We start from the raw sequence: 14,526 nt of genomic DNA, 5'->3' as shown, positions 1-14,526 counted from the left end.
AAAACTAGTTTCCTTGTAAAATTAGGTGTACAACATTTACAAAACATGTTAAGGCGTCCCTCTTGGGTAGAAAACAATTTTTTTACCATGTTATCCTTTAAATATTATTTTAGTTTACAAAATCAGTAAGACACTGTTAAAGCTAATAGCATTTTGAACAGTTTTAGTCATACACGTTTTTGGATAAATTTAACGTAATTTGGTTATTGGTATTTTTACAATAGAAGGTTACGATATTGGTATTGTCAATAAATCTACAAAAAGAGTAAATAAAATATTTATTATGAAGTAATAAAAATTAGAAAACCATATGGTTTTCGTATGGACGGGATTCTTTGCATCGTTAATGGGATCTGAGGGGCTTTACAAATTTTAAATAATGTTTGACATTTTTCAAAGATTTTTTTTGAAATCCATTTGTATTTCTTACTATTGAAAATTCAAAATTTTAAAATAATTTTTACAAATCAATATCCTATCAAGCAACATCTATTTCCTATTAATTCTTGAATTTTTAACAAGCTGTTAATTCCGGGTTATATTTTTATACTGTATATATCACATTTCTCATACCGGAGTTTTTGAAAATCGAAAAGTTTCACGAACCTCTTCTAACAAAAAAAAATTTACCTTTGAAAAATTCCGGAAGGTAAGTTCAAGAATATGTTGGCTGTTTTTTTGTTTGATATCTCCAAACTGGATAGACCGATTCGGAGGAAATTTGACACTATAATTTATGTTTCTGGGTCATTTATGATATTTAATTTTGGTTATAATTGGTTAAGGTCGAAGAGATAGGAACTTCGTGGGTCTCGTATCTCAAAATTTTATTCAAAGGGTAGGTAAATTTTTCATATAATTTAAGGCCCCTTAGGTTATTAAGATACTTGGCTGATGGTGTTTGGATTTATTCAAATCCCTACAAAGGGGGGCAAAAAATTTATTTTTTTGTCGTTTTTGGATTCAAAGTTATATTAAATTAGGTGATTCCATTACGTAGTCACCTTGGTTATGTACTTGGGCGATTTCATTCAGGGATAGAAGCTAATAAGCCTAATTTTTCTCCTTTTTATTTCCTTATACGAAGATAATTTCAATTTTAAGAATAATAATTTCAGTCACGCCGAAAAATTTCGGCGTACGTATGTATCTCGCATAATTCAAAAACGATTAGCCGTAGGATGTTGAAATTTTGGATTTAGGACTGTTGTTACATCTAGTTGTACACCTCCCCTTTTGATTGCAATCGACTGGACCAAAAGCGTCCAAATAACCCCGAAATCCAAAAAAAAATTTGGATTTTGGACTTTTTCTTGATTGCAGTAATAAGCCCTCTTTGAGAACTTTTCAACGATATTTTGTAAGTGGTACTTATTTTCAGTGGTTTCAGATATAGCGAAATAAAATTTTAATTAATAAAATATTTGGATCTTACAAGGGAAAAGCACAATGGTTCGAAATAAACTTCATCTCCTTTTTTCAACTTTTTTTTTTAATTTTAATATATTGATTTATTAATATATTAATAAATCAATTATTAACCTCTGTAAAAAAAAAAACTCTTACCATAAATAATAATTCAATAATAACAATAAAAAAATGATGAAAAAATATCAGAAGTTAATGAAATAAACTTTTATGTACTTTTCATTTTTAAAAAAAATATGTGTATATCTAATTTAATAGGCGTATAAGAAAGTGATGTCTACATCAGATTTTTTTCGTCAGATATAGTTTCTTTTGATAACTTCAGATTGGAAGAATTAACTTTTATGAAATGTTGTGTGACGACTTCTGAATATGTGTAATTGACGCCATTTAAGTTAAAATCGGTGACAATAAAGTCACCATGGATCCCGTATCTCAAAAGTTTACTAAGAGTAAAATAGTTTTTTCATAATTATTTACTTCCATAATTAATACTTTAATCTTCGTAACTAGTAGTCTGCCGTGGTTGAAGTCTTAGGTTACCAGAGTTGCACAATTTCTCCGATTTTTAAAAATCATTCAGAATACATGATGGATACAGATTGAAATTTAATTTTTTTATTATATTCTCTTTAATGAGTAAACGCAATTTTATATGTTATGTCAATCGAGTATTTGGTGGTGCACAATGAAACGGGATCTTAAATTACTATGTAAAATTTTAATAACACATTAGTACGTGTTTTTTCATAGCAAACCTGTCTTCTGCCCGACAGAAACTGTAACTAAAACGTCCAATTTGAACCGTTTATAAACTAAACTAATTTTTAGTTCTTTTTTGTTTTGCGTTGGAGGTGGGAGAATCTGCAACCAGACACCAGCAATCAGACGTAATGCTGGATGTGTGGGGTTTCCTGCCGAAGCAGGGACCCACATAAACCCTCCTTCTCACACAACGCGGAGATGGGTCTACCTTAAGGTATATTTCATCTTCGCGCGTGTCAACGGGATCACCTGTGCTGTCTTCAAGCGGGTTTCCAGTGTCCCCTAGGGGCATCCAGCGGAGGCGATCCTGTTGGACCCTCTCGACCACCTCCGTGAGCTGGCCTTCCACCGCCACTCTCAGACCAAGCACTCCCTATCTCTGGTCCTATTCTTTCATTTTTGTAGATAGGACCACTCTGAATCAACTAGTACAGCGGTTCCACCCACTCTCAGAGGTGAGCATGACATTCAATATATCTTCAGGGGAGCACTCTCCCCTGAATGATAGCATTGAGGCCCATCTAGCTACTCCAGAAGCGTGTGTTCAGCATTATCAACCTACCCACAATATTGACAGTATGGGGTTGTCCGCCTATCTCTCTTACACAGGTCCATAACCCGAAAGCCACTGGACCGTCCAAAAGTTAATTTCACACCATCGGAGGATCACCAGTAAACTGGTCTATGTCTTTCACTGGTGCACCATTCCCTCAGAGTCTCTCTACAAATTGCTACTATTATGTCGTGTAACGCATCAGTTCTATAGCATCAGTCCCTTAGCTGGACATCTTTTCAACGGAGGCGTCAATTCTTTTAGTTTAGTAAGCATGTTCTGTTATTTGAAGTGCATACAAGGAAAATGCTCAGAGATTTTTTGTTTTAAAAAATTATTTACTTTAAACATAAGCAAGTTTAGAAAAAAAAAATTAATTACGGTGAGCGGTTTCATATGAAAAGTACATAAATTGCAAATATGTAATTGTTTTAAATTTGTAGACAGCCAAAGCCAAAAATATTGGACAGTGAAATTTAACCCCACATTTTACCACAGATAAATGACTGGTTTAATAGAGTTGTTATTTGTGATACTCGGCAATCATTGTCGTCAACAGTTACTTAAAAAGTAAAAAAATGGCAATCATTATGTTCCTCTAAACAGTTAAGAATTTGGTTTAACAGCTAAGTGAATCGAACAAACTATAAAATTCAGACTTTAAAAAAGATTACGAAGTTCTCGTATGTATTTGAGATATTATCTCGATTTCTAACGGGGAAAGATTATTAAAAGAGTATTATTGAGGGTAATTTGTAAAGTTGGACTGCTTTGTGGAATAAAATATATAGTTGCATAAAGCAAACTTTACACAGTTTCAAAACTCGATTTTTGCGCTCTATCTACTGATAAAAATGTTGAACTATAAAAAAATGATTTAGTTCTTTCTTTCAATTCAGTTGTTAATTACCTAAATTTATTATCTAAATATATGTAAACTTGCAATTATATTAACATAATGTTTGCGTCATTTAGTTACATTAAAAAATAATCCAAAAAAGTATTATCGCGATTAGTGTGTCTCTTTGTTAAAGACACTCACTAATGTATTATTAAAATTTTACGTAGAAATCAAATAGGAATCAAGTATAAAAGCAGATTTATAGGAGTAGATGCACGAAAAACACACGTTCACAGATTTCCTGAAATTACTTTTTCTTTTTAAATTTAACATCTTTTAAAAATTCCATTTTTTGTGATCACATAATCATTAAGTACTTTGGTATTAATGATTTGGAAATCATTAATGTTGAAGTTATATATTTAAAAAAAAAATTGAAATGCTTCATGTGACTCTTTCCTTTAAGTCCTTTTGTTATAGTTCAAAGCGAATCAGGTGAATGTTTGTAATTTTAAGATTACATTATAGATTTTTATTCCCTCTTTTGAATTAATTGTTATTCTGTCATTTAGTATAATGATATTTACATAATATTATTATTACAATACTGATCGGACGATTTTTTATTACGTAAAAACGTAATATAATTGTAGTCAATGACTAGGTTTTTATATTGTTTTTATTTAAACTTTTTGGTAATATCTTGTGTCTTTTTCATCCTCTTAATGTTACCTACAGTATAATTGTATTTATAATATTATGACGACATTTTAACGAATATATGCTGTACATATTAACTTTTTTTTTCTTTTTACTGTACTGGTGTCTGTAAAACTTGCTAAGTCCTCTCTTATGATTGTGGTATCAAGAATAAATCTCATTTTCTTTTATTATTTGTATACTGTGATGTATCTTGATAATGTACGAACAAAATTATATGTATTTTTTTATACTATATATTTTCTGATGGTGTTAGTAAATTATCTTATATTGTGATTAGAAAAACCACTCCTTTATACATTGTTATTTCTCACGTTATACAATATTTTTGTTAAATATAATTTCTTTGTTTTCCTATAGCGGTCGGCTAAATTTTTATAGTTAGCTTAAAATTAATGAAACTTTATCGACATAGAAATAACGGGATAAAAATAAATAAATAAAAATAAAATAAATACTTTAGAATTATATATTTACAGATAAAATAAATTAAATGTATAATGTATAATTTATTGCACGATTAAAGGACAGGAAAGGATTTTTATAATGAAATGACGGCAAGGTATAACAAATGAAGGTAACAATTATGAAATGTGAGGTAGGAGATCTAAAAGGAAGATGAAACGAATAAAGGACGAAAGGATTACCAGCCGTAGTGAGCGCCGAATCCATCGAACGAGTAATGAGCGACAGCTGGGGCAGCAGAGTATGCGACACCGATAGCGGCCGGGGCGTATGTTTTAGCGACGACTGGAGCCGGTGCGTGGTAGGCTGCTACAGCGGGGGCGTGGTAAGCGGCGACGGCTGGTGCGTGGTATGCCGGGGCGGCGTATGCGGCCGGGGCGTATGCGGCTGGGGCGTATGTGGCGTATCCTGGGTTGCTTACTCTTACGTCAGATTTGCTTACGCTGGAGTACGGGGTATCGATGGTCTTGCTGTATGTAGATACTTGACCCAAGTTACCGTAGCTCCTGAGAATGTTAGCGGATTGTGAAGTTACTGCAGCCGGTGCAGCGTATGCCGGAGCGTAACTTGCAGCGTAGGCCGGAGCGGCGTAAGCTGGAGCAGCGTATGCGGCCGGGGCGGCAACGTAGCCGGCGTTGGCTGCGGCCAATACGGAGGCGAGGATCAAGTACTGTAAAGAAAAATAAAACAAATGAGTGACGTGTAACAATAGATAGTGTAATCGATCCTAGATCTATCAAACATTAAATCTACCACGCCCTTCTACAACGTGAATTACGCTATTTCGTTCAGGTATTGAGAAATACGTTAACTAACACACGACCTTTAGCTCGCACAACTGCTGTTTTTACAACGGTATTCGTTACACCATCAAAATAACACCTCTGTCAACGATTTCATTGTTTCAACGAGTTAAATCTACCGATTATTTACTGGCAGTACTATTATTTGCATAAAGCTACTTTAAACTAAACCGTACCGAAAGTATTAATTTATAACTATTTAAATTAACGGGAATGAAATAGTGTCGCTTTATAACTGCTGAAAAAATAAACGATTTTAATACATAGCAATAAATTTTCGTATATAAACGTTTTTACCCGGTTTTTATTGTTATTATTATCTTTATGCGCTACATAAAATTAAGCGTTCAGTTATGAAACGCTAAAGCATTAAGAAAAATTCTTATTAAGGTAAGATACTCCGCAATAAGATACATGAAAAAAATATTGAGGAATAAAATTTAAAAAAAAGGATTTATGATTTTTTTTTAATAAAAACAGAATATTACAAAATAAGTGTAAATTATTTACAATTTTATTTGACTGGCACATGTTCCGTTATTCATTTTTATAATATAATAATATTTAAAAATAAAATAATAGATTTTTAAATAACGGAAAACACACCCACACTTATTTATATATATTAAATTTCAAAACAAAATTTTAAACTTTTTTATAACTTTTTGGAAAACCCTATTTTCTGATATTAAATATCGATGAAAATAAATAATAAAAGTTAAAAAAATTGTTTTAATAAATGAAATTATACAAATTTCATTCAGATGTAACGAGGTAAGACGTTTATTGTTGCCAATAATTTAATAATTTACAATCAAATAAGTGTAAATATATATAAAAAATTTCAAGTTAAAATCCCGTAATATAAAAACTGTGTAATTCTGATAATCCTGTAATGCAATATAATATCTTTTTGTCAAAATAAAAACGTTTGTTACTATAAAAATGAAATATTTTTAACCCATCGATCTATAACATTAAAAAAAAAAAAAATGAAACTAGTTTTTATAATAAAATTTTAATAATTATTCTTTATGGAAAAGTGGATATACAATAATAATAAAAATTTGTATATTTATAATAAAAAAAAAAAAAAAAAAATTATTTTCTAGGTTGTATCTCTAAGAATATTAATAAACTTTTTGTACAAATCTTTAAAAATGTTATAAGATTTGATACATTATTACGTAATAAAATTAAACTTTGTTAATTAATAATATTAGTTGATTAAGTCATGAAAAAACCTTTCACTTTAATAAATAATAGCTTTATTCGGATTTAAAGGTTTTTTATTAATTTAAAAAAAAGTATTATGCTTGTAAAAATATAAAAGTACTTCATTTTAATTAATAAAATTTTAACACTTACTGAAAGACCATTCCTTTTACGCATGTATTTTAAGTGATGGTTAATATTTTTAAATAAAATATTATCTTATAATATAGATTTTTTAATTTTATAATATATATAAATTCAGTAGAAAATTATTAGTTAATTATAATTAATAATATATTTTATATATATATATATATATATATATATATATATATATATATAATAACGTATAGTTAAAATTAGTTTTTTTAATAGTTTTAAATTAACAGATGTAATGTTTTAACTAGTAAAACGTGCAAAATGAAATTGCATATATGTATATATATATATATATATATATATATATATATATATATATATATATATATATATATATATATATGTAAACTATAAAAACGAGTTTAAAAAGGTTATAAGAATTAACTCAATTAACTAACAACTAAGGTTGATCATAAAACAAAAATTATAACCTAAAATTAATCTACTGTAATGATTTTAATTTTGTTTTATAAATTACTAGTATGGTGTAAGAACATGTTTAATTTTAAAAAAATGTATTACCTACAATTAAAATTTGTTATTAGTTTAAATAATTAATTACATTAAATTTATAATTAAATTTTTTATCATTAAAATTAGGGGGAAAATTCGATAAAAATGATATTTTGTATAAATAAATATATTAAATTTATTTTCTTCTTTTTTTTTTAATTTTTACGTACAGTTAAGATTAGATAATATTAATTGGAAGGAGAACAAACCTCAAAGGAAAATGGGACTGTATTGAAATTATATTTAATAGTGTTATTTCTTTTTAAATTGTAATACATTTAAAAATTCAATTTTAAAACAAAAAATAGTTAAGTTAGTCAAACTACATTATCTTAAAAATAATAAAACAAATTCTGATTAAAATCGATTGAGTATAGGTATATTTTAAAAGAAATTAATATATTTTCTGTAATTAATGATTTTAAATTAAAATTTACATACCTCGTCGTTTAGTTAAATGATTATTTAATAAAATCTGTTTTGTTTTTCTATATTGTTAAAGGACTCAAATTTAAACCAAGTGGTTGTTAAGTACTTATTACATAGTTACATTTAAATAGACGTTCATGTTAAAAATTTATTATTATTTTTAGTGATTTATTAACGCCATAGGTAATGCTATTAATTGAACCCTAAAAATTGAACCCAGTAATACAATCCGTTAATTGAACGTCAGTTGTCTAATCGAGACTGTATAAAAATAAATACTGTATTTAAATAAAAAAATCCTTGTAAAAAATCTTTCCCTATATAAATATTAATTTAAATATTGAAAAAAAATTATAATTGTTTTTTAAAAATATATTTAATAAAGATAATTTGGTAATGGAATTAAAATTTCTATTAAGCATATAAAAATATTTAACGGTTAATTATATATATATATATATAAATTACGATTAAATATAGCTAGTAAAATTACCTTGTACATGTTGACTGGAGAGATGTAATCAAGATGTGCCTTAAACTTGTTGCGGTTCGTCTTATAAAGGAAACCGAACTCACCCCCCACTTAATAATTTATTGCAAGCTACATAAGATTATATCATATATACCTTGACCATCGGTATTGCTTAATTCGGGCAAGACAAGAGGGCCTCGACACTGTTGTTATGTTACAGTTTTTTTTTATAATTTTTATTATTATATGGAAACATTAACCAGTTATAAAAAAGGGTAGAATGTCAATCTGATCAAATTCTTACGACCACCTACTTAAATATCTTAAGTCGGTGATCAAAGTGACCTTCACCACTTTATAAACTCATTCATTAAGTTTATTTGTAACGGTTATTATTTAGTAGCTTTAACATTAACGAAACATGTTCTAATTATAACTAGAATTTTTTTTTTTAATAATAAATTAATAACATTTGATTGTCTTCTTGTATCTGTATAAAATATAATATTGAATATCACTTATTATTACGCAAGAAGCTGTAAAAAAGCAATGTTATTGAAACATATCGTTTCATTTTAGTAGAACATAATTTTACATTTTTAAACCGCTAGTGGATCTAAAGTTCATGTAGTAAAAAATTAAGTTATTCTGTATTTCTAACTAATAATACTTGAATACTAATACTTATCTACTACCCAGAAGGAAATATTAACTCAAAATTCTAAAAAATGTTTTTGTAAAAAATCAATTAAAAATTTTATTTCCTATCTCCATTTAGTATCAAATTATTACTAAAATACATCCCAAGCATTAAACTACAAAAAAATTCTTGAAAGGCGGGATAAGAAACCCTTATTTGAAAAGAATATTTTTTTTTATAAAAATTATATAAAAGTCTGTCGATTAATTTTGTAATTATTTGAAAGATTTTTTTCTAAAATGCTTTCTCACTTAAAAGAAACTTAAAAAATTGTCCAAAATAAGGAAAAACTCATGTTTCAGGTATAAAAAGGTAAAGAAATGTTCCCAGAAAAGTTATTCTAAATTTATATAGATCAGTTAATTTTTTTTGTTGGCAATAAAGTCTGAAATTGTAAAGTGAAATTTCAGGACCATGTTTTTTTTAGGTGAACAGAACAACCAGAAGGTTATTTACTAAGAAACACAAGCAAAGTATGCTTTATTGCTTCAAATCATGAAAAAAATTAATAATAATTTGTGGAAAACTCTAAAGAACGAACATAAAGATTTTCATTGTGTAATATATATATATATATAAATATATATATATAAATATATATATATATATATATATATATATACACACACACACGTAGAGTGTTAGTAGAGTATGGGAACTATTAAATACCTACTCTGATTAAACATAAGCATAACTACTTTATTTCAACTATTAAAAAACTACTACATTTTACAACTTATAATTAAACTAAATTACAAGATGTTTTTTAGAGATTATTTTAGAACAGGTTTAACAACTATTAAACATGAAAAATTAAATTTGGTAAATGCTCCTACCTCGAAACGACTGATTTCGATATGAGAACGCCTCACTCACAAGCCCCCAGGGGACAAACTCAGGGTAGCCGGGACTCGGTCTTGTGTTACATGCCATGACTCTACCGGGAGAACCCCAAGGGATTTTTCCACCGGGACCCCGGAGCCTCACACATCTCCCGGATGAGCTGTCCCCTACAGACACCGTGGCTGCGTTGTACAAACTCCAGTGGATTCATGACGTGGGCGAAGTCGCCTTACATCCACAGCCTCCAGGCGCATGTCCGTGCAATTTTCATGTGAGACACCAAGGCTCCTACATAAACTCTGTTCGCAAGTGGCCAGCCTCGTCACAGGTAAAGCAGTGGCCGCTGTGATCTGGTCCAAGACACAATTTGGCCCTGTGTCCTGACTTCCAGCACCAAAAACATGAGTCATCAAAGGTGCGCCTCATCACCCGGCAGGCCACCCACTCAATTCGAATTCGGCCATCGAACAGAAGCTTGTCCACCAACATGGGCGGTACTGCCGAGGTGACCACTTGTGTCGCCCCAAATGCCGGCCGCATGGATAGTATATCTAGTGAGACGTGAAGAAGTTCCTTTAAAAACTCGTCCTTCGTAGTGAGCACGTCCACGTCTTTAACAACAACGTGGACCCTCCGACCGCCTCTTCCCGTCAGAACCGTAGTGGCACTCTCTACCTCGTCGGCGAAGTCTATGCTCAGTTGTTCAGCCGCACCACATCACCACGTCCTTCTAGGAGCACCAAGTCCTCCTCGACATCCCTGCTCGTCGATGCAATCAGATCAACAGCCTTTTGCTGCCTCCGAGTCATCTTCTCACCCGTCTTCTTCTCTTTACGCTTCGTCAACAACCGATCCGCGCGCCGAAGTTCTTCCATCACCGCTTCCGCCAAGCTATCACTGCTACTACTGTCCGATAAGACTTCTCTCACCTGAACCCTAGAAGACTCCTTTCTAGTGGGTCGTCGCCCCATCAAAGAAGAGAAATCCTTTTCGCCTGTTGGAGGCACTCCCTCTGACTGATGAGGGTCAGCCATAAGAACAATAACAATATTGAAAAAAATTGATTAATCCAAAAGAAATTAATTAAGTAAACGAAAAATAAATTAAAGAAAAATGAATTTAAATAAATCAAAAGTAAACTTCAACATAGGAACTTAAAGTAAATAGTCTATAACAGCTGTGTAACTAGGTCAACAGACCTTAGTTACCCTAGGCCCAAAAACGAAAAATGAATGTAAAATATTTATTTTACAGAAAATAAAACAATGAAAAAAATAAACAAACAACAGAAACAGAATACAAAATAATGAATAGTAATAAAAAAACCACGGTAAAACAGCGGAAGAACGGAGCATAGAAAAAGACAACCGTATCGATCTAGAGCTCAACATAACTTAAATTATTTGTTAAAGTGTATTAAATTCACTAAATAAAGGAGTGAAATACTCATTCAGCTTGAATAACTGGTACCTGAGTTATAAGCGAACTTTGCTATACACAAATAAAATGATTTAGTTATTAAAATACAAATAGATTATTTTTGTGTATTCTTTTTCTTCTAAGTCTTTTCTGACTTGTAGTAAATTATTCACTTCTCCATATTTATATTCCCAGTGAATGAATTTAAAAAAAATTACTTATTTTTTTTTAATTTCGATAAACAGCGTAAAATACCGAAACTAATTATTCATTAAATTGGTTTGAATAGTGTGCTCAAAATGAAATGTCATTCTTTTCCTTTGTTTACTGTAGACCTATATTAACTTTCTATTATCCAATATAATATCTGAATTTATATAAAACGTTTTTAATAGTACAATAAAATATCTTTATTGAAGAAATATGTTGTATACTGAAAAATTCACATTGATCAAAACTTTTTGTTATATATTAAGCTTTAACAACAGAAGGCAATATAAAACAGCTACTAGAAACAATGTTATTGAGTTTTCATTGCAGTGATTACGGGTATACTTCATAACTCAGAGTTCTACCAACCACGTATTTAATTTTACACGGATGTGTACGTTTTTATTGTGGTTTTTTTATTTTATACTGTTGAACATTCGAGAAATAAAAGTGGTTTTTATTTATAATTATTAAAATAAAAACTAAATTGAAAAAAAAATGGAAATCGAAGGAAAAAACTTGGTCTGGAGCAGTAAATGATATCATAATCTATATAAGAATTTAGAAAAAAGCTTAGAAATATATGGAAATTTAAATTTTAGCAAAAAGAAAAACACCAGAAAGGTTTTTTACAAATATGCTGTGTGAAACTACAACACTGCAAATCTAATAACTCATCCTTCTAAAATACTGCAAATTTAAAGTACGAATATAGTTACAGTATGGTGAAAGATGTACTGGATAAAAGTGTACAATTACTGTTAGAAGAGCATGAACACAATGGCGGCCATTCTAGCCCTTACACTACTCTAAGAGGCCATGGTTAAGAAGAAAAAGTTATCCACAAGGAATTTGTAGATCTGGATACAGCATTAGATAATTTAGAATAGAAAAAAATGTTAATGAAATCTTTGCAAGAATCAAGTAGCAATGACAATAGAAAATCATGCTTTAATTCAGAAAGGAGTAAGACAAGGATTTAGTTTGATCCCTCATTAATTAAAAGTTAAGTAATTTAACTATCCTTCTTTTTTTTTCTCTTTAGCCTCCGGAACCACCGTAAGGTTTAATTCAGAGGATGAATGAGGATATGTATGAATGTAAATGAAGTCTTATACACTCTCAGTTCGACCATTCCTGAGATGTGTGGTTAATTGAAACCCAACCACCAAAGAACACCGGTATCCACGACCTAGTATTTAAATCGGTATGAAAGTAACTGCCTTTACTAGATTTTGAACCTTAGAACCCTCGACTTCGAAATCAGTTAGCTGACGAGTTCACTACTAGACCAACCAGATTATTAATTTAACTGTCCACGTAACGGTAAAGACGTTACCGGTTCGCCGATGACATTGCTCTTTTGACGGAGACCAAAAATGAGCTACAAGCATTCTAAATATATATATTTACGGCTAAAAATTCGAAGTAAGAGTAAAACAAAAGTAATGGAAAATTATAGAAAAGAGGTTAATGAAGAATTAATCATTAAAATAAGAGAACATAATATATATTTGTGGTTATAGAATTTTTCTATTTAACTGTGTATCTATAAAATTCAGTGAAGCGTTAAAAGGAAAACGAAAGAAAAGAAGCATATAGAAGAATCTTCTTAAGGGAGGAATTAGGTGATGAGTCATATGTTTATACAGAACAGAAAGGAATGAATTGAAGCAAACCAACCAGTCAAAGGTAGGAAATGAAAATGTTTAATTTAAATTTGGAGCACTAAACAATAAAAATCACGTAGTAAATATCGAACGTTCTCAATTTTAGTCGAAAAATTCATATGAAATTGACGAAGATTCGTTCTGTCTTTTTCTTCAGTTCGACACCTTTTTATTGTAAACACAATCGAGTCTACGTGCATATTTTAAGCTGATTTAGGAAATGCACTTTTACCTAGTAAATATTATTAGCACTTTTCATGCATAATTCAAGCTTTTTATGTTGGATATAATCCGATCTCTACCAATCAGAATAAGAAATCCGATAAAATGTAAACCAAAGGCAACACACGTTCACCTATCAGTATCGAATTTTACACTTATGTTGCCCGATATCAATGATTATTAAACCAATTAGAATAGGAAAGCCGAAAAAATATAAACCAATGACCACACTCATGGACCACTAAAATTTGAATTTTAAACATAAATATTTTTTTTTTATTTTGGTCCACCGTCAGCGTATTACATCATCCAAAATGAGAATTTTTTTAAAAGTTCCGTAGTTTTTATTTTATCCCCCTTTTCCGTTTAAAGTATGTGTTCCTTTTTATATTTCATGAACGATAGTTTTATATTAAAAATTTTTTAGAAGTCCTCCAGATGGTCGAAATAAGCAATTAAGAAGTGAACTTGTAGTTTTATCCCGGTTTTCATATAACAAAATTCGTCAGTTACACTTGGAATTTCTCCAATCCGATTTACATAATTAAAACGATTGGATATATTATTTTTTTGAATATAAAAGGACTTAATCCGAGTATAAGTTGAACTACTTTTACTTTATTATATATTTTCTCATGTCAATTTTACCATGTGAACTTTATATTTTTATTCTAAATTATTACAAATTCCTTCTGAAGATGGCAGAATAGCCGAAAACGTTTGAGGAAATCAAATAATATATTGGTAAGCTGTTTTTCATATTATTATTAATAATTGTACAGAATTTTCTTTTAATAGTTTTAAAAAAATTAAACATTAACATTATCAACTATTTTTAAACTATTAAATGTAAAATCTAAAAGTAAGTTTTTTGTGTGATGACTTTGTTTTATTTTTTTTTTTTGTCTTCAGTCATTTGACTGGTTTGATGCAGCTCTCCAAGATTCCCTATCTAGTGCTAGTCGTTTCATTTCAGTATACCCTCTACATCCTACATCCCCAACAATTTGTTTTACATACTCCAAACGTGGCCTGCCTACACAATTTTTCCCTTCTACCTGTCCTTCCAATATTAAAGCGACTATTCCAGGATGCCTTA

General features: G+C 29.9%; 1 protein-coding gene across 1 annotated transcript; it reads right to left on the bottom strand.

Annotated features, from left to right (window-relative positions):
• Positions 1-4,827: 4,827 nt before the first annotated feature.
• LOC142324589 (pupal cuticle protein C1B-like) lies at positions 4,828-8,403 on the bottom strand. Its single transcript, XM_075365436.1, has 2 exons — positions 8,385-8,403; positions 4,828-5,442 (listed from the first exon to the last, which is right to left on the bottom strand). The coding sequence occupies exons 1-2, from the start codon at positions 8,391-8,393 to the stop codon at positions 4,951-4,953; spliced, it is 501 nt and encodes a 166-aa protein (XP_075221551.1). The 5' UTR covers positions 8,394-8,403; the 3' UTR covers positions 4,828-4,950.
• Positions 8,404-14,526: the final 6,123 nt, after the last annotated feature.

Source organism: Lycorma delicatula, chromosome 5 (genome assembly GCF_047948215.1).
Source record: "Lycorma delicatula isolate Av1 chromosome 5, ASM4794821v1, whole genome shotgun sequence".
NCBI classification, from domain to species: domain Eukaryota; kingdom Metazoa; phylum Arthropoda; class Insecta; order Hemiptera; family Fulgoridae; genus Lycorma; species Lycorma delicatula.
The sequence above is the reverse complement of the archived record's forward strand: the minus strand, read 5'-3'. Positions and strand labels throughout refer to the sequence as shown.